This window comes from Taudactylus pleione, unplaced genomic scaffold, assembly GCF_031769625.1.
Source record: "Taudactylus pleione unplaced genomic scaffold, aTauple2 ptg000330l, whole genome shotgun sequence".
NCBI classification, from domain to species: Eukaryota; Metazoa; Chordata; class Amphibia; order Anura; family Myobatrachidae; genus Taudactylus; species Taudactylus pleione.
The window spans coordinates 2,086,917-2,108,204 of record NW_028284731.1 but is presented as its reverse complement, the minus strand read 5'-3'; the positions used below and the strand labels follow the sequence as shown (position 1 = coordinate 2,108,204).

General features: G+C 43.7%; 1 protein-coding gene across 1 annotated transcript in view; it reads left to right on the top strand.

Annotated features, from left to right (window-relative positions):
* MED13L (mediator complex subunit 13L) overlaps positions 1 to 21,236 on the top strand; it is a 284,295-nt gene extending 263,059 nt beyond the window's left edge. The window contains exons 27-31 of the mRNA XM_088443487.1: positions 5,090 to 5,260; positions 15,414 to 15,562; positions 17,468 to 17,629; positions 17,764 to 17,876; positions 18,370 to 21,236. Coding sequence (XP_088299613.1) covers positions 5,090 to 5,260; positions 15,414 to 15,562; positions 17,468 to 17,629; positions 17,764 to 17,876; positions 18,370 to 18,502 — 728 coding nt within the window. The 3' untranslated portion in view covers positions 18,503 to 21,236. The remainder of the gene's footprint in view (positions 1 to 5,089; positions 5,261 to 15,413; positions 15,563 to 17,467; positions 17,630 to 17,763; positions 17,877 to 18,369) is intronic.
* Positions 21,237 to 21,288: the final 52 nt, after the last annotated feature.

Sequence of the window (21,288 nt, the reverse complement as noted above, 5' to 3'; positions counted from 1 at the left end):
CTGTCCGTGGACATTCCTCTGCGGTTGCCGCTACGACCGGACCTTCTGTCTCAGGGTCCTTGCCTTCACCCGGACCTGACTCGGCTGTCTTTGACGGCGTGGCTGTTGAGACGGCCATGCTGAGGTCCCGGGGGTTTTCCAGCTCTGTGGTGCGTACCATGTTACGAGCTCGGAAACCGTCTTCCGCGAGGATATACCATCGCGTGTGGCATACGTTCTTCCAGTGGTGTCGACCGAGAGGTTATGCACCGCGGGAGTTTCGTCTGTCTCGGATTCTCGCCTTCCTGCAAGCGGGACTAGATCATGGGCTTCGCCTTGCTTCTTTGAAGGTACAGGTTTCGGCCCTATCTGTCTGGTTTCACCGTAGGATTGCTACAATCCCGGATGTGCGCACCTTTATGCAGGGTGTTCTCCGCATTCAGCCGCCCTTTGTTCCACCTGTGGCGCCTTGGGATTTGGCTGTGGTCCTGAGGGCTATCCAAGGACCGCCGTTTGAACCACTGGGCTCAGTGGATCTTAAATGGCTAACAGCTAAGACTGTTTTCCTTCTGGCCATTGCTTCGGCCAGACGTGTTTCTGAGTTAGGGGCTCTTTCTTGTAGACCCCCTTTCTTGGTTTTTTATGGGAACAGGGCAGTGCTCCGCACTCGGCCTGAGTTTCTTCCCAAAGTTGTTTCCCAGTTTCATGTTAACGAGGAAATAGTTGTTCCGGCCTTTAACTCACCGGGTCTTTCCGTGGGTGAGGCCTCTTTGGATGTTGTGCGGGCCTTAAGGACTTATGTTGACCGCACTTCTTCGTTTAGGAAGTCGGACGCTTTGTTTGTCCTCTATGGCTTCCGTAAAAAGGGTTGGCCTGCTTCAAAGCAAACTTTGGCAGCCTGGATCCGTATGGCTATTTCTGAAGCTTATCTTCATGAAGGCCTACCGGTCCCTCCTTCTCTGAAGGCTCATTCCACTAGGTCTGTGGGTCCTTCGTGGGCAGCTCGACGTGGTGCCTCGGCAGTTCAGATCTGCAAGGCTGCTACATGGTCTTCTGTCCATACCTTCGTGAGGTATTACAGGTTTGACACCTTCGCCTCTCAGGATGCTTCCTTCGGGCGGCGGATTCTCCTTTCTGCACAGGAGCGTCCCCACCCTTAAAGGATACTGCTTTGGGACATCCCCAAGGTATCCTGTGGATACCCTATGGACCCTGAAGTAGAAAATATGAGATATGGTAAGAACTTACCCTTGTTATCTCTATTTCTACGAAGTCCATAGGGTTCCACAGGACTCCCGCCCTGTCGCACCTGTGCTGCAGATGGGCTTTGCTCTGGTCACCGGTTTTCCGTCTCCCTCTGGTGAGAATGTGATTCTTGTATGTGTCCAGATCTTTGTTCTCTCTCTTCCTTCTCCTCCTCCGGCCTATGGCTTGGTAACTAACTGAGGTGCCTTGGCCCGGGGGCGGGGTATAGGAGGGGGACCTAGTGCATCCTGGGAGGCTGAAAGCTTAACTCTTTGGTGCCCTGCGACTGACGTCACACCTATACCCAAGGTATCCTGTGGAACCCTATGGACTTCGTAGAAATAGAGATAACAAGGGTAAGTTCTTACCATATCTCATATTGTTCCAGAATTAGATAAAATTGTGACTACTTTGGCGGCTTCCAAGACTGCGTTCCTGCCCTCTGCATATAATACAAAACCTTGGACATCATCCTTTCAGTCCTGTCGCCCTCAAGGCAAAGCCAAGGATCAGTCCTTTCCATGCAGCAGACATCAGCCAAGGCCTCCAAGCCTAGGGTCAAACAAGCCTGGGCTACTAGACGTCCACCTGCCAAATCTGAGGAGAAGCCTGATGGGACGGGCCTCTCCCTGGGGGCTCCCGGGGTGGGAGGCAGACTTCTTCAATTCGCCCAGGTTTGGCATCAAACCACGTCAGATGCCTGGGTAAAAGAAGTGGGCTACCCCATCTGCTCAGATCCCAGATGATGAGCCTCCCCCTAGAGGTTCGTCTGTCCCCAGTCTGGTGGCTACAGACTTTCCATTTGAACAAGGGTCATCCTTTATGGATCCCGGACTGGGCTCTTCTCACCACAGACGCAAGCCTCTGAGGGTGGGGAACAATAACCGGCCAGCACTCCTTCCAGGGCCGATGGTCCCCAGTCAAGGCAATGCTGCCAATCAATATCCTGGAACTTCGAGTCATCTACAGAGCTCTCACTGTGGCTCAGAACATTCTGGAAAAAAAAGCCAGTACAAGTACAGTCCAACAACACCACGACTTTGGCCGACCTCAATCACCAAGAGGGCACTCGAAGTCAGCCAGCAATGACAGAAGTGTCCCGCTTTCTCACATGGGCCGAACGCAATCTCCCAGCCATCTCCACAGTGTTCATCCCGGGGATTCTCAACTGGAAAGCGGAGTTCCTCAGCCGTCACGACGTGTATGCAGGAGAAATGGTCTCTACATCCACAAGTCTTTCAGCTTTTGGTGAACAAATGGGGTCTTCCAGAAGTGGAACTTATGACCTCAATTCACAACCACAAACTTCCAGTGTATGGAGCCAGAACAAAGGACCCCGACGCAGCCTTCATAGACACCTTGTCGGTAAAATGGAACTTCCACTTGGCATATCTCTTCCCTCCAATATCCCTGCTTTCTTGAGTGCTTCGGAAGTTCAGACAGGAGGGGGGCGTAGTCCTGTTAATAGCTTCGGCTTGGCCCAGACATCATTGGTACTCCGATCTTCAAAGGCTCTCCATAGAGAGCCTTTGACCTGTAGACCTGTTGTCTTGGGGTCCATATCTACATCCGGACCTGGCCCATCTGTCTTTAACGGCGTGGCTCTTGAAACATCCCCCCTAATGGCTAAGGGTTTCTCCAGCTCTGTAAACCGCATGTAAACCGGCCTCAGTCAGGATTTACCACAGAATATGGCGTACATATTTTCAGTGGTGTGTTTCAAGAAACTGACCCTCTTGCCTTTCTTCAGGCTGGACTAGACCTAGGCCTCCGCCTAGCATCTCTCAAAGTGCAGGTCTCTACTTTGTCTATCTGGTTTCAGCGCCGAATTGCTTCTATACCGGATGTTCACACCATCATGCAAGGTGTTCTACGTGTACAACCTCCCTTTGTCCTTCCTGTGGCTCCATGAGATTTGTCAGTGGTGCTCAAAGCACTTCCGGAACTTCCATTCGAACCCCTGGAATCAGTGGATGTCAAATGACTCACTGCGAGGCACTTTCATGTCGCTCCCCCCTTTTAATATTTCATCAGGTCAGGGCTGTTCTGCGAATACGCCCAGGCTTCCTTCCCAAGGTGGTTTCTTCCACCAGAATGAGGAAATTGTGGTCCCGGGCTTTAATTCACCAGACCTCTTGGCAGGTGCGGTCTCTTTGGATGTAGTCAGTGCTCTGAAAATCTTCGTGGACCTTAGTACTTCCATAAGGAAATCGGATTCCATCTTTGTCCTATATGGATTCCATAAGAAGGGATGGCCAGCTAACAGACAGACTCTGGCCAGATGGATACGCATGATTATCTCACAGGCTTACACGCAGACTGGCCTTCCTGTGCCGACTACAGTCTCTGCTCATTCTACTAGCTCTGTGGGTTTCTCGTGGGCAGACCGGCGTGGCGCCTCAGCTGGACAGCTATGCAAGGCGGCCACCTAGTCTTTTGTCCACATCTCTCTTAGGTTTTATGCCTTTGATACATTTGCCTCTCAGGATTCTTTCTTCATGCGTGGGGTTCTCCTATCAGCTCAGGAGCCTTCCAACCCTTGAACAACTGCTTTGGGACATCCCCAATGTCTCCCCGTGGGAGCCCTATGGACCCTGAAGAAGAAGAAAAGGAGAGTTATTGTAAAACTTACCTTCGTTAACTCTCTTTCTTTGAAGTCCATAGGGTCCACAGGGCATCCGCCTTGATGCACCTGACTTCTATGGGCTTCTGCTTCTCCTCTTGGTCACTTGTTTCCTCTGCGTGAGAGTGTGATTCCTCAGTGTACCAGTCTTCCTTCTCGCCCTGTCCTGCTCCTGCCTTGGGCTTGTTAACATAACTGAAGTGCCCTCAGGCTGTGGTGCGGGGTATAGGAGGAAGGACCGGAGCATCATGGGGTTGAAAAGCTTTGTAGTTGGTGTCCGGTCCTCCAGGTCCCACCTACACCCCAATGTCTCCCTGTGGACCCTATGGACTTTGAAGAAAGAGTTCACAAAGGTAAGTTTTACCATAATTTTCCTTTTTTGTTGTTGTTTTGCTCTGCTCTCTGGAGAAAACAGCTTTGTGTTTTATTAGATAGCGATATTACACTGTCATTGAAGGTATGACTGATAAGATTTCTAGAAATAATTTTAAAAAAAGTTCAGGAGGGCATGTATACACACCTATACATTTAGTATAAACAAGCATATTGTGGTGATAGCTTCATGTTTTTTTAGTTTGTCTAATCCTTCTATTACTGTCCTGGGAGTAATGATAGTGGTAAGCAAAGTGAGCACTCAGAGAATTTGATATGCACTACCGATTAACAGTTTTTGAGAGCCCCCATTTTGTTCTGCAGCAGTGAATTGGATTTTTTTTACCGTAAAATCCTTTTCTTTGGATCCATGGAGGGTATAGGCAGTGTTGTTGGGTGCCAGGCACTTAAACTAACACTTAAACTAAACAGTTCGCCGGTCGGAATTGCCGACTGTCAGCCATCAATGCTCACCGATTAGGACTTTTAAATTGCATACGCTTCACAAAAAATTGGAAAACTGTGGGTGTTCTAAAAGTTTTGACCAGTAGTCTACATGTGCAAAATTACATTGGATAAAAACAAATTGGTTCCCAAGTGTTTTCGTTGTGTAAACTTTTTATGCTTTCTGAAGTTATATCTAGAATTTTATATATCGTGTTGATAAAGCGATTTCACACTGTTTAGGTTTTATTTAAATAACTTGACTTATACTGGTTTTATTTTAATTGGCTATGTAGCTAAAAATTAACAATTTTAGTTCTAGTACTGTAGTTTAGTTCCCAACCTTAAACCACATTTCAACTGTTTTCTCTCTTTTGTCTGTGCCACATGTTTCCAAATGTCAAATCTGAAACTCTTCTTCTACAGATGCCGTTACAATGGGGTCTGTGTTTGGTCGCAGCACAGCTTTGAATCTGCAAACCTCTCAGCTCAGCACACCGCAAGATGCCTCTTGCACCCACATCTTGGTATTTCCTACTTCAGCCACCATCCAGGTCGCTCCTGCTAATTATCCCATTGAGGATGGTTTCAACAATGGTGAGTTCTGATAAACAAAAAGTGTAACTCCATTACAAAAAACCCATAGTATCTATGGAAAAATATGGAAAAATATATAGAACTGATTTTCTCTTGTCTATACAATATTTACTTAATAGCTTCCACAAGATTGGGGTTTATGGGCATGCAGGAGAGGTGAAAAATATGCATTTTTATAAACATTGTCCAAAAGTTTTACCTGGATATTTCTCCTTCATCAACTAGGGGACACTGGAGGCTTCAAGACAGTCGGCTATAGACGGTGTTAAGTGGGAGCTGGCACTTTAAATCTTATTGAAGTGTGACTAGGTCCTCCCCCTCTATACACCCCTACAAGCCCAGTCTTAGGTTGTGCCCGAAGGGAGCTGGATGTGTATTACACTCCTCAGGGTTTAGTATTTCAAGAGCACTCCTGCGCTGAAGACATTGAGGACAGACAGGCAGTAGCTGCACTGCCTGTCTGCATCGCGGGAGCTGCCGGGGGGACCCACTCGCAAGTGTATGCACTTCGCCTGGGGTTCCCGACTACAGAGATCTCCATCTCCATATAGGGGTACTGCTTGCAGCATGCATAGCGGACCCCCAGCAGTCATTATCGGCAGTGGGCAGCTCCATGAGTACTACCTGGCTCCCCGACTAGCCAGGTTAACCCTACATAGGTGGTATGTAATGCAGCAGAGCTGCCCCGATTAGCGGGGCAGCCAAGTGTCTTAAGCGCGCATATGTTTAAAATAGGCGCCATAGCGGGGGGCAAAGATAGCTCCGGAGTCCTGCTCCCAGCATCCCCAGCGCTTCTCTGGAAGTGTGCTGGTGGCCATTATAGGGAGAATCAGCGTCTGCTGCATAACAAATACACTGCTGCATGAAACTTGTAACCTAACCTGGACTGTACGTAAACTGGGGTTTAGGCTGGTCAGGAGAGCATTTAAGGCAGGTTAGTAACTACTTAATTATCAGTGGTTATTCCTTCTATGCATAGTGTTTTCTGGCACTGTTAGGAGCGTTATTAGGGCAACTGTGGCTCTCTCCTGCCTCTCTGTGTCCCAGTTTCTTCTTCTGACCTTTTTCACTTTTATGTTGTTTGTGTGGGGTCTGTATGTTGCATGACTGGCAGATCTAAAGCATCTCAAAATGTATTTACCAGCAAAAAATGTGCAGATAAGTTTACACAAGGGCACTCATCTAACTCCTGACAATTGCGATACTGAACAACAATCTGCAGGGATGTCAGACCCACCGTCTTGAACGCAGGTTACATCTATTCTGTCCTCTCTCTCTGCTGAGCTGGAGGCTTCTCGCAAAGAAAGATAGGCTTCCAGATCAGTGGCTCTAGAGGAACCAGCATGGGCGAGATCCTTAGCTATATCCATGGAGGGGATTTCAAAAGCCATGGCTTTCTCCCGTACCACAATGGGATCCTCTCCTCAGATCTCAAAAAAAAGAGACTGTTACCCTCTGTCCTCCAATCGGAGGAGGAGAATATGCCAGATTTAGACAAAGGCGAATATGCTTCAAATTCGCCTTAGAACTCCAGGAGGAGTCTGAGCCTCTATTCGAGGTGATAGAGGCTTTAATTTCTGCAGTCCAACAGGTATTGCAGATACAAGAGGAGGACACAGGTCCTGCTCGACAGTCTTTCTCTCTAAAGAAACAGACAGGCTATTGCTTTTACAGTCTCGGAAGAGCTGGATTCTCTTCTAACGTCAGCTTGGGAACATCCGGATAAAAAATTTCAGAAGTCCCAGCGGTTATTATCCTTTTAACCTTTTCCAGCAGATAACAGAAAATCTTGTGAGACTCCCCCTACAGTAGATCGATCAGCATCACGGCTGTCTAAGAAGACAGCTTCCAGTTCCTGGGGCCACGTCTTTGAAAGACACATCTGACAGGAGATTGGAAAACACACTCAAGTCCATTTACACAGCTGCAGGGGTGACTCTGCGTCCTGCGATTGTAAGCTGCTGGACTAACAAAGCTATTTAGCTTTGGGCAAAACAGTTGGCTGACGGAATGAGAGATCAGCTGCCGGTGGAAGAACTTATTCCGTTAGCAGAGCAATATAGGTGAAGCTGCAGCTTACCTTGCAAGCAGGTTTCTCAGCCGGTCTGCTGTTGGATTCTCTGAAAGTTCAAATTTCAGCTCTGATGGTTTTCTTTCAGAAGAAATATGTAAGTATAGGAAGCGCTGCCAATTGGAGACACATTAATAGTTTTTAATACAATTTATTATTACACGATAATATGGGCAGCTCAGCAGGGTATCTCAGTATTGCATGGGATGTGTGGAGAGAAAAGTAGCCTGTAAAGCGTTTCCCCGCCTTGTAGTGTAGCTCAGCGGCTTCCTCAGACAGAGAATTATCCAGTTAATTAGTAGACTGGCTATCTTCCTTCATTTCTTGCGATTTGAAAGAAAAATATTAAGACAACAGAGGGTATATATTGAGATGTATGATTGATTAAAGGAGTGTGGAGTATTATAACAATACATTGAAACATTGTGTGAAGGTTTTGACTGTGTCCTTTGCTGCTAAACAAAACGCTCAGACCAAGCCTGACTTATTCTTAACTTTTTCTTTTATTCCTATTATTTTTTTGATATTTATTGTGTCTTATTGTGTTTAGGATATGGCCATATTATCGTGTAATAATAAATTGTATTGCAAACTATTAATGTCTCCAATTGGCAGCACTTCCTATACTTATATATTTTTTTTCTTTTAGTTCTGAAAGGTGTGGCAATTACCTTTTATTGGGAAGCTGCAGCCTTGATTGGTTAGAGAGATCCTTTTGTATTTATCTGATTAGGCACCAGGGTGTTGTTTTGTTTCTTTCAGAAGAAGTTGGACTTTATACCGGAGGTGCAGACTTTTCTACAAGGTGTGATTTGGTTAACATCTCCCTTTGTTCCTCCATGGGATTTGGATCTCGTACTTTCCTTTTTACAGTCTCCTCTGTTCGAACCTTTGGAGTCGGTGGAGTTAAAGTACCTTTCGTGGAAGGTAACACTTCTTCTCGCACTGGCCTCAGCCAGGAGGGTGTCGGAACTGGGATTCTTTCGTCCTCCATACTTGGTATTTCATGAGGATAGGTCGGAACTCCGTACAAGAATAGCCTTTCTTCCAAAGGTGGTTTTTGCTTTCCACATCAACCTATTGTGGTACCTGTTCTTCCACAGGATTCACCTTCTTCAAGATCCTTGATTGTTATTAGGGCTCTTAGTATTTATATGGAGAGGACTGCAGCCATACGTAAAACAGACACTCTATTTGTTTTGTACAATGCTGCTCGTCCTGTTTGGCCAGCTTCCAAACAGTCGCTGGCCCGCTGGATTCGTCTGACCATCAGACAAGTGTATATGGCCTCATCCACCTTCTATTACAGCGCATTCCACTTGCTCTGTGGGTTCCTCGTGGGCAGCTGCTCGCGGGGTTTCTATGGAGTCACTTTGCCGAGCGGTTTAATGTCTCTGGTTGTGTTACTGTTATTTCATCCTTTTCATATGTTCTGGGTACTTGCATCGCCTCCTCCTCTTCTGTTTGTCTTTTTCTCAGCTCCCCTCGGGCACAGTTTCCTAAGACTGGGCTTGTAGGGGGGTATAGAGGGGGAGGAGCTAGTCACACTTCATTAAGATCTAAAGTGCCAGTCCCCACTTAGCACCGTCTATACCCCACTGTCTTGAAGCCTCCAGTGTCCCCTATGGAATTGGAGAAAAGGATTTATCGGTAAGTACCAAAATCTTGTTTTTGCAATATTTTTCTATTACATGGTAAAGAACAAATCAGGAGCGTCAAGGACATTATAATAATTAGATCAGTAGTCACTACCTGCCTTCCTTTTATTTAGGGTTTTGCTGAACTTTAGTGGTTTGATTCTTGGCTCTTCGTTCAGTCAGATTCCTTTTATAGGATCACATCTAATTCGAATGGGGACAATGGAGACTTTGGGGTGTAGCTGGTGCGAGAGCGAGTCTGGGCACTAAAAGGTTAAAATTCTTCAGGCACATGCTCCTTCCCCCTCTAAACCCCACCTCCTGCCAGACAGTTTTTTTTCTTGTTTTGTTTTTCTAGTGCCTCAGAGTACGGGCACGTTCTAGCTGTACATGGTCTTCTGTGTAACAGCCGCAGGCCTGGTCAGTCTACAGAAACAGCTGCTCCGGGGTCACAGCACTGTCGACCTAGACAGTTGCCATGATCGGTCCGGGACGCAGCAGCAGAATCCGGCACCAAGATCCCCCCGGCTGGAGACGTCAGCCCGGAGAGGTGCGGCTCCAAGTAAGAGGGGTTCTGCTGGAAAGCAGGACACCATTTTAATCAGCAGCTTCCCTCTCGGTATAAGGAGGCTGTCAGGAGGAGTGCATGAGCTAGTGACAGCATGATTTACTATGACCTCACTAGACCATCAGGGTAAATAGGTGGCTTTGTACAGGACACCATTATGAAATGGCGCAGCACCTGTGAGGTCTACCACTGGGAGGGATCTCTCCCGTTTCTCCTCCCATTCTCTAGGTGTGCTTCCTTGCGGGGACTGCTTGTCAAAGAGCTCATTTCTACTCTTTACTTAGCTGCAGGACCTGTGGAGCGGCGCTGCCACTTATTGTCTTCTCCAGAGGCTTCACATCTCCTGCAGTAAAATGGGATTGAAGACAAGGTGAATCCTCCCCTATACCTCAAAACCTCCACCTATGCAGCTTTAGTTATTTAGTTATTTTTTTTTCTTTTTATTAACATCATATCCTCTAAGGCAGGGATGGGAACCTCAGGCCCGTGGGTTGTAGAAGGCTCACCTAATCATTTGTCTGGCCTTCTGTGCTTTTTTTCTGCTGGCCTCATCTGGCTAGCAGGGTGCCTAGAATGGCACCCTGCAGCCAGAATCTGTGCAGCAGTGCCACCTGGAGCATCCTTGGGACACTTCAGACGGTCACACCGCTGCCCTTACAGCTCCCCGGAGCGTCCTCAGCATTGCTGTAATCAGCAACGATTGTGACCCCAACCCCATGTGATGTCACACGGAGTGGGCGTGGCCTACACCAGGCCCACAAATTGAGATAGATAGATATATCTATCTATATCAAAATGGCCCTCGGCAAAAAAAAGTTCCCCACCCCTGCTCTGAGGGAAGCTGCTGTTGACAAGGCTCCTGGCCATAGATCCTCCTCATGTAGGCATTGACAGAAAAAGCTTCAAAGCAGGGCCCCTGATCGTGGGGGACTCTGCAAAGCATGATTTTCTGAGCCACAAGGGGCTAGTCTCCTATGTACACCCCCATCTGCACCAGCTTGGACTAATACCCTTTCAAAGGCTATGCTGGAGCTATCTCAGCAGTTATCTCTGTCTAGACAAGCTCTTACAGCAGCACCTAACCTCTCTCTGCAGAGCCTGCTTGGATTTCTGTTTTTATCTCAATCTGTGCAGGATTTAGTGCAGGTTTAATTTCCCCTGCAGCGGATGTTAGATCCCGGCAGTTGTACACACTCAAAAGCGTCAGTTAGCTGCCCCGGATGTACAGGATTATCACTGTGAGGTTTCCTCCTTAGGTGAGGATGCCTGCTCACAGAAATCTGACTTTGAGGAATCCTCTACCTTAAAGGAGGAGTCAAATAGTCCCATTAATGTAGAAGCCTTAATTGAGGTGTTTAAGTCCATCCTTCAAATTAAGGATACTGAGGGAACCTCCAATCAGGGTTCATCCTTAAGGTCAAGAAAAAGAAGAAAAAGGAATTGCACAACTGTAAGGTTTATTATCCGAAGTCTGGAACTAGCCTCATTGAAAATTTCAGCCTTCCCGGCGTATTGTTACCTTTTATCCTCTACCACTGTCAGACAGGACTAGATGGGAAACTCTAGCCCCCATTGTACGTTTGGCAAAGGCACCTACTATTCCTCTTCTCAAATCATGGAACACTGGGTGGATTCTTTGGATGAAGGCCTTCGCAGTAGTACGCCATGGGCTGAGCTGTTATCTTTGGTAGATAATTTCAAATTGGCATCTAGATACTTAAGGGAGGCTGCCATGGATTCGGGAATTTTGTCATTTCAGGCCTCTGCAGTTGCTGCCCGTCGTACCCTGTGGTTACGCACTTTGCAGGTGAATGCGGGTTCGAAAAAGGTTTGGAGTCTCTTCTGCTTACAGGAGAAGTCCTGATTGGACCAGAGTTTGAGAAGATCATTGCAGTAGGAGCTGATTCCAGGACCGCCTTTCTACCTTCCTCTGCTCCAAACCAAGGCCCCTCCTTTTGGTCCTTTCATCCACAGGGGAGACCAAGATTTGTTCCTCCTTTTAGGGGACAGGAAGTCTCTCTTCACACAGGTCCTTCTCGAGGATCGAGGCCTAGATGTCATCAGGCCAGACCTGAATGTTGTCCTGCTCCCATGCCGGCAAGCCCGCTGCATGACTGTCTTTCCCATCCCCTTTTGCACCCTCAGGGTTTCAGTGGCGGAGGCTCACCTGCACAAGTGACCAGTGGCTTCTTGTTGACTACGTAAAGGTGGGTTCGGAGTTTTGTCTCCTGGGGGGGTACGCCTTTGACCTTTGGGACCCACCTCCTTGTCGATTCTTTGTTACCGGCCTTCCATCAGACTCTGCAAAAGCCGAAGCTCTACTTTTAGCGTCAGAAGTCAACGTTCTTGTTCCATCTCATCAGCGAGGAAAAGGCTTTTATTCCAACTTCTTCCTTGTTCATAAGCCAGATGGGTCTTTCCGACCTATTTTGAATCTAAAATCGCTGAATCTCCATTTTCAGGTTCCCAGATTCAAGATGGAATATCTCAGATCAGTTACTCAATCTTTGGAACCTGGCGACTTCATAGTGTCCTTAGAGATCAAGGACCCTTATCTACATGTTCCAATCTGGCACGGTCATTAGTCCCTTCTCCATTTCGCAGTGATCAATGAGCATTTTCAATTCCAAGCTCTGCAGTTTGGACGCGCGACGACACCTCGAGTATTTACCGAAGTGATGTCCATTATGGCCGCTGTCCTCCATCAACAGGAGGTCAAGGTTTTTCCCTACCTGGACTACCTCATCACAGCCAGAACACCGTCCACCCTGGAGGCTCACCTCCAGTTATCCACAAATTTGTTACAGGCTCACGGTTGGATCCTGAATCTCCAGAAGTCCTGTTTTGGCCCAGCAGATGGTTCACCAGGGAGCTTATCTGGACACAATATCGCAACGGATCTTCCTGCCATCAGACAAGATTTCAGGAGTTCAGACACTCATTCAACTGCTACTCAAACGGAGGACAGTCTGTCTCCCTTCCAGGTCCGATTTCATGTCCCCGGACAAGACAGTCCCTTCTGTGGTGGTTGCTCAAACCTCACTTGGACAAGGGACGTCCCTTTCAGATAATGTCTTGGACTATTCTTACAACAGATGACCGCCTCCAGGGATGGGGTGCAATAATTCTCCACATGAGCTTTCAGGGTTGCTGGTCATATCTGTCAACGAGGCTGCTGTTGCTTACATAAATCATCCAGTGGGTACGAGAAGAGCTCAGGCCATGAGGGAAACGGCACAAATTATGTCCTGGGATCAAAAAGCATCTTCCAGCTATATTGGCAGTCTACATACTCTGAGTGGACAACTGGGAGGTGGATTATCTCAGTGGATATCCATTCCGGGGAGTGGTCCTTTCATTCAGCTCCCATGGTAGCTCCCTGTTGGCCTAATTGTTAATGGTACACTGATCGCCTTCAAATGTTGGTGAACCCTCCTTGGTGTCTGTCTCTTCGTCCAGACCTACCCAGTCAAGGTTTCTCTTATTAACACGATCTGCCAACTCTGGCTTTATATTAATCCTAAAGGCGAAGTGTTTTCTCCGATGCTGTGATCTTGACAATGCTCAATGCCAGGAAACAGTCTTCAGCTAAGATTTACCACAGGGTATGGAAAACCTATTTCACTTGGTGTGAACAACAGTGAAGGAAAAACAATAGTCTGGAGACCTGGAACAGAGTGGCCTGGATTTGGGTCTTCAACTCAGTTCCCTGAAGGTTCACATGTTGGCCCTTTCAGTTTTCTTTCAGAAAAACTTGCGGCCATTCCTTCTATCCAGACTTTCATGCAGGGGGTGTGTTGCACATTCAGCCCCCCTTCATGCCTCCACCGGTGGTACTATGGTACCTGGGTTTGATTCTTCGGGCGCTTCAGGAGTTTCCCTTTGAGCCTTTAGAGTCGGTGGACCTGTGGTTCCTTACTTGTTTTCTTACTGGCCATATCTTCAGGCCAGGAGGGTAGCCGAATTACCTGCCTTGTGGCATCGGTCGCATTTCTTGTCTTTCACAGGACCATGCAGTCCACCTGACAAATTGTCCTTTTTTTATGCTCACAAACGCAGTTGGTCTGTATCAAAACAATGCATCGCCAGGTGGATTACTGCTCTTATCTGCCATGTTTAGGTTTCCAGTGGTACACCTGTCCCTGAATTGGTCAAGACCCACTCTACTTGGTCAGTGAGGTCTGTATGGGCATCTCGCAGTGGTGCCTTAGTGGCATGACTTTGTAGAGCTGCCACCTGGTCTTCTCCTCACACTTTTTTATTAGATTCTACAGCTTTGACACCTTTGCTTCTTGTGATGCCATCTTTGGTCATAGTGTTGTCTTCCGCACGGGAGTGCTCCCTCCCTCAGGGACAGCTGTGGAACATCCCCATTGTCCTCCATTGGAAGAAAGAGAAAATAGAATGTTGTGTTCTTACCTGTTCTCTGATTCCATGGAAGACACAGGAGGTCCCTCCCTGGCGCTCCCAGCTATTTTTTTTTTGTTTTCTAAGCCTGTTTGGGTTACTGTGTGTGTGTGTGTGTGTGTGTGTGTGTGTGTGTGTGTGTGTGTGTGTGTGTGTGTGTCTGTGTGTGTCTCCTTTTTCCTCACCTTCTCTATTTTTTGGCTATGTTCGTATAAGCTGGAAGGAGGCAGGGGGTGGGGTATAGAGGGGGAGGAGCCTGTGCTGGGAAGATTTTAACCTTTCAGTGCCCAAGACACTTTCTCACACCTGCTAAACCCCAAAGTCTCCACTGTCCCCCATGGAATCAGAAAAAGGATTTAGCAGGTAAAAACACCTACTTTTTGTGTGATATATGCCCTTCCAGATACCTATTTTTGTAGTGGCAATTAGTGCTAGTGCAAATTTGGTGCGGTATGGCGCCACTCAAATTTCTCTTCTATGGGAGCCATAGTGCAAGAGTATCCTAGATCCAGATCCAGCAGATTTACAGGACACGGAATGTAGAGGATTTACAGATCGTGCTAGTGGTGCCGCAACTACACTACTTGCGCACTTTTTTTTTTCGCCCAATGCAAATTGAAAAGTCGCAATGCGGCATTCGTGCGAAAAGTCTTCTTGGTTTTGCCCATGATAAGTATAGGTGAAAATACGGAAATCTGCCTGTACCCCAAAAAAAGGCAAAGCATATAGAAGTGTATATGTGGCCCCAATATCGGTCCATCGGCTGTGCAGCACAGCCAATATGATATGTTGGTGAACCCAACGTTCACCGACATATCGCAGGTACACACTGGCCGATGGGCAGCAGATATATTGGCTGATCAATTGATCGGCCAATGTATCTGTCAGTGTGTACCCTGCATTAGTTGGCTATTTAAAATTACAACATTTTACATTGATTGCATTGGAACAGTGACAGCCAGTGGTCAAAACTTTGATCAAGACATATAAAGTGTTTTTTTTATTTTACAAAGCATTATCCTCTTGCATGTAACTGGTCAATTTGCAATAAGCACTAAAACATTTTTATTTTATACTTTCTAATATGAAAACATAGTTTTTATGCTTTATTGGGCGCTACCCAACACATTTTTTCATATGCAGATTTCTGAATACTTCATTTATGCACCCCAGTGGTAACTGTTAATATCCCCTGTTCTATGCCATTACTGTGACAAACTTTCCATCAAAGGGGTGACCATTAACCCACATAGGACATCAAGATGTGGGGCTTGTTGTTTTGCTGGCGAGCAGTAAAGAAACAAAATTGTATTTTAATATCTTAAATTGGAATTTTTGCTAAAGATACATTTAAAAGGTTTATCTTAAATATTAAATTTTACCATTTCTGTGGATGATTATAAAACACAGTATGTTCAGAATAAAAGGCTAAGAGTGACTTATTTTGGCTTTTTTTTTCCTTTCATTCAGATGATATGTTTGATTTGCCATTTCCGGATATGCCTGATATGGATAATGATATAGGAATATTAATTCAAGGGAACCTGCATTCGCCACCAAATTCTTCTCCAGGATCTCCAACAGGTATTGGAGGGGGATCGCACTTCCAGCATAGTCGGGTGAGTTGAGGAATCCACCAATTTAGACTCATACTTTAATCATAATCTGAAGAACGCAAATTAATTTATTTGAAGATTTTTTCTTTTTCTTTCTTGGTGTTGCTTGTCTAATTATACACAAACAATAGAAATCTACTTATACCTCAAGGTACAGATGTGTCCTCATACATCTAGCCAAAATTCGCCACGCAGCACGACTTGCTTGGCATGAGTGAGGCACCAGGTCCCATGCTACTTGCTAGCGTGGGCCCTCTGTTTTTGAGGGAAATGCATCTAGGTCGCGTTGTGATGCGACTAGGATGCACTAGCACACTCTACTGATTCATTTGATATGCAACAACTTTGGAATGAAGCAGATATGTTGAGCATATTAGTTTTACTCACTTAGGTAAGTATAAGCTTCTCCGCTTTTGCATATTCCCCAAAAAGATGCCTTTGTCTTTTAAACAGCTTCTTTAACACTTGTTTTTGTGTTTTTTTTTTTTTTTTTTTTTTCTTATAACTTTGGACTGGACAAACCTTTCCAAAAGTTAGGAGCCAGCAAAGTAAGAAAGAATTGTTATAAACACCATGATATACAAAATTATTTGGGTGATTTGTATAACATGTAACAGTATCCAAAATGAGCACGCAACACCCAATACATTTTTGCAGAATGTAGCAGTAATGCACCACACATATTGTACCTGCAATTTTCTATAGTGAAGTCTGTTTTGCTGGTTGTAGACTTCAACTTACAGATGTGTTCTCACACGCTGTGGCTTCAGTCACACCAAACAGCTCATCGCAGCGCACCAGGTCCTGGGCGACTAAGCTGCGCCAAGTGCATTTTATTTGCACAAATAATACAACTGGAAACGACAATGCTTTGCTAGATGCACTGATCAATTTGATTTGCGACATTTGTACATCTGTTTGCAACTGAGTCGAACTTGTGTAAGAAGTGCTAGAATGCAGCAGCTGCGGCTTTTTCTCACTCCAAGTACCGCTGTGTTTCATCTGTGACTTTGTACGTATTTCAGACAAAATCCTGTGCGTCTCTAGTACATATTAAATAGTTTGCTGCATCTGCGATGCAAATTGTAAAGAAGAAAAAACTCTGCTACACCTCTCATAGCGGCCGTATGGTGGTGTATGAGAGGACTCATATGTATAACAGGCAGAGAATGTAGGAAAGGGTCACCATTACATAGGCGCCATATGGTCAAGTAAATACTCGCCCAGCTCCTCTTTGTTTTTAACATCCCTCAATTTTAAAATACAGATTCCAAAAAATTGTTACAAATCTCTCAAAATGTTGTGCAAGACCAGCAACGTTTTTATGTCTTTTGGAAAATGGAGCAAATTGCATTCTATCTTTTGAGTCGCCTTGTTTAACAATATTATTTCAAAAATGCATTCTCAAAGGAAAGATAATGATTAATTCAGTAATGTTCGAAATAATATTTAGAAGTAGAGTAGGACATAGTTGCAGTGTAAAGATAACCACATAGAGGTCGGTCAGATTTAGGGGTAGATTTACTAAAGCTTCTAAATAATAAAAAGTGGAGGCGTTACTTGTAGGAACCAATCAGATTTTTGCTATAATTTCTCTATTAAATTCTAGAAAATGTTAGGATCTGATTGGTTGCTGTAGGCAACACCTCCACTTGTCTGCTTTAGTAAATCTATCCCTTAGTATCCAATTTAGCTACATACATAGGTGAACAAATTAGACAAGGTTTGACTGTCACACACAATGGCAATAGCGGTCATCCTTTCACTAGATTTGCTTTGTATGTACTTTGTATGATTAATAATCCAATAAACATATGTGTGTTTTAATTTAATCTTCAATAATTACAGGAGCTAAAATAGATGTTCATAATGTATGATGCTCACTTATGGTGTAATGTTCCTTTGTAGGGCCAAGGTGAGAGGCTCCTCTCCCGGGAAGCACCAGAAGAACTGAAGCAGCAGCCCTTGGCCCTGGGTTACTACGTCTCCACAGCCAAAGCAGAAAACCTGCCTGAGTGGTTCTGGTCATCATGTCCACAGGCTCAAAACCAGTGTCCCCTGTTTCTGAAGGTAAAAACCCATATCTGTTCTGGTCGTTCAGATGCAGATAAAATATTACTGACATGAGAAAATAATTGAATCTGTTTAATATACTTTTTGAACTTGTGACTTTAAATAACTTGTTTGTGTCTACTGATTCACAGGCTTCTCTACATCATCACATTTCTGTATCTCAGAATGATGATCTCATTCCTGCGCGCACCTCACAGCGTGTGCCTCATCCTTTGGATTCCAAAACAACATCAGATGTATTAAGGTAACACTTCATTTTTCCGCGTCTGTTTCTAAACAGGATTAAGCAGTTTCGTATTTGACTTCTGTATTGTGTGATGCAGCAAGACAAATTATAAAGTTAACACAGGCCGTTAATAGACAAATAGCGGTATGAAGCCTGAAATTGGAATATGGTGAATTTAAAGCGAAATAACAATAAATATTTTTAAAATACGATTTCTTTATTTTTATTTTTGGCCACAAATTTGTGGGCTTGGCTCTCGTTTTGGTATTATTTTTATACTAATTTACATTTTCGCTGTTGTCTTATGTTCTCTGAATGCTTTCCTTCTCTGGGGATTCATCCCACTACAGCTACAACATTTTCACAGTTTCCCTGTAAAATGTGGGCTTGTTTGCCTCAATGATGCAAAACTAACAAAGAAAGATTTGTTATAGCAAAATGAAATACAAAAACAAATGTACGTTACCCACTTGCTGGTTTATTGATGATGTTTTATATTGTACTTTTCTAGGTTTGTGCTTGAGCAGTACAATGCTCTTTCATGGTTGACCTGTAACCCGGCTACTCAGGACCGAACGTCATGCTTACCTGTTCATTTCACGGTGCTCACACAGATGTACAACATGGTCATGGGCATTCTCTGAATATTTTCATCCTGCCTTGACAAAAGGATATCTGAAAAACTCTGGCCAACAGTCAGTAAACCCTGTGATCACCATGTTCTAAGCCTGTTGTTGGAGCTGTGGCAGCACCAGGACAGTGAAATGCTATTTCAATTCAACAGAGTAAATGCACTTCATCATCTGGAACACTTCCTTCTGGGCATCACACAATATACATTAAATATAACATTACCCACACAATTCTTCAGGCAGTAGCACATGCTTATGTCTACCTGAGCAAGACGAGCTGTGTTGGTATCTGCAGATACTAAGGAATCGCAGCTTCAGATTGATGTTGATAATACAGGGGCTAGGCAGTCCATAGGTATGTCAGAGCAATCTGCACTTAGGTAAGAACAGAGAACTATTGAATAATAAGCAAATAAACAGGACACAGACCTATCCAGTCAGTATATTCGAGGTGCACTGAAGTTGGATAGCATCTTGTTTAACCCATGCAATTATTGTATCTGCTTCTCAATGTATACCTCTCCTGCCAAATCAGCCTGAAAACCCTGCATAACTGGTATCAGTTCTTCCAGGCAGACATGAACAGTGTTAGCGTGATATTAGCCATAAGAGATTTTACATCAAGTATCATTCTGATATTAATGCCACCTGCTGAATTCATAACATGCAGTAGGTGCATGCTAGTATGAAAGTAAGAAAAGTTGTTTTTTTGTGTGCCAAACATGTCAGTATTCTTTCCATCATTCAGTATATCATTCTTCTATATACACGGTAATTAAGGCTAGACACAGGCAGTTTTGCGATTAGTGTTGAGTGTCGGCGGCTTATCTTTTTATATGCCTCTGTTTTTCCAGGATGGGGTAATTACATTGCTGTGGTCATCCATGTCTTTGGGGCAATTTAACGCATTGAAAGCTACCTACCTTTAAAACTATTTGTTACCGTTCCTCAGTTTTAAAGATCTCTACATAGTAGCATTGTTTTGTTAATGTTTGCGTTAGCTTCAGTGCTTGTTACTATTCTATTTGAGGCCTTTTAACAGTCTATTGCTACCAACAATGTTCCTGCATTGTGTTACCCTATAGTCTTGGGAGTTACTTGAAGGGGAATTATCAAAGTCGAACTGCAACCAAAACATTATAACGTACTAATGTTAGTAAAAAAAAAATTTCTATAAAGTGGCATCCACTATGGACTGTGTGAAAGTTTTTTGTATAGATCTATAGATGGTTGATTTTTAGGATTTGCTTGTGTATTATGTGTGAACTATATAGAATAAGGATGAAACAACGCAGTTCATTATATTTTATTTCAAGTTATCAATCATCTATGGAAGAAAATATGTTTTGTTTTACTGGAGATATATATATATATATATATATATATATATATATATATATATATATAGCATTAAAATGCTTTTTTTAAGAATATACATTTTAGTAATACACTTCCCTCTAGTATTTGTTTTGAGTCTCCCATGCTGTATACTGTTGGTAAATGATTGTTGGTCTTATTAGAGTTTGATAGAGAAAGTATGCATTGCATTACAATATATATATACTCAATTGCTTTAAAATGTTTTGATTAGTTGCAATATATTTTTTGTCTCTATTTGGTTCTTATATACACTTATGACGTGTCTTCATTAGAACAGTATAAGAATAAGACCAGGAAACAGTGATTTCTTGATTTTTCATGTACAGAACTGCCTGTTAGGAGGGGGCGGGCTGAGTTATTTATATAGAATTGTGCTAATACACAGCTTGCCAAAACTATAGTCTCAGCTGACAAAAAACTAATGGTATCTTTACAGAACTGGAAGTGACATCAACTAATTGCAGTGGCATAGTAAACCGAGAAGCAGATGCAATAAATGTAATCTGATGGTTTCACATATTCATAATCCTTTCTTCATATTACTGAGCTCACTGGCAATCCAATACAAAGCATGAAACGTACAGGCAGCTCTTTTCCCAAATCCTTATATCCTGTATAGATATTTATGTATGTCTGACTTATTTCATCGTCATTTACTATTTAAGGAAAGCTATGAATGATGAGGTATGTCCTGGGCAGATTTGGCAAGATGCAATTGCTATTTTATTTAAACTATGACACAAGACAAGCTAAGGACAATGCTTGCACAACAACAGCAGACATTCATACTACTTTTCCATAGAAATGTTGTACTAGATATCAGAAAAATGTATGTAACATTTTCACCAGATATGGGAGGAAAAAATATTCTGATCTGCGACTAAAGGATAATGTATTTGTATATAAAAATATATATTGGTCTTTTTTAAAAAAAAACAAAAAAAAAAAACAACAAAATTGTAAAAGTTGTACATTTCTCAATGAACCTAATTTTTTTAAAGCATTTACTGGCTGTGTTTTTTCCATTTTATATATAAAATATATAAATATATAAATATATACACACATTTACAAATATCTATAAATAGCCGTAAAAAAAAAACCTGAAGATGGGAAATTTAATCCCAACAGAAATACGTAAAAGGATAAAACTTTTTTTTGGAATTCCAAAAGAAATTTTAATCCCACCTCTGGTACCTCACACTCAGAAAAAAATAAGACTTTGATAATAAAAAAAAAAATAAAAAATAAAAAGAGGTTAAACATTAAAGATTCTTCAATATAAATGTGCTTCATATATACCTTGTGAACAAAAGGTCTATACTTTTACACACTTTTTTTAGATGAATAAATTATTGATTTATTGATACCAGACCTGAGACTTGTTTTGTATTTGTTTTTTTAAGATACTCATTTGG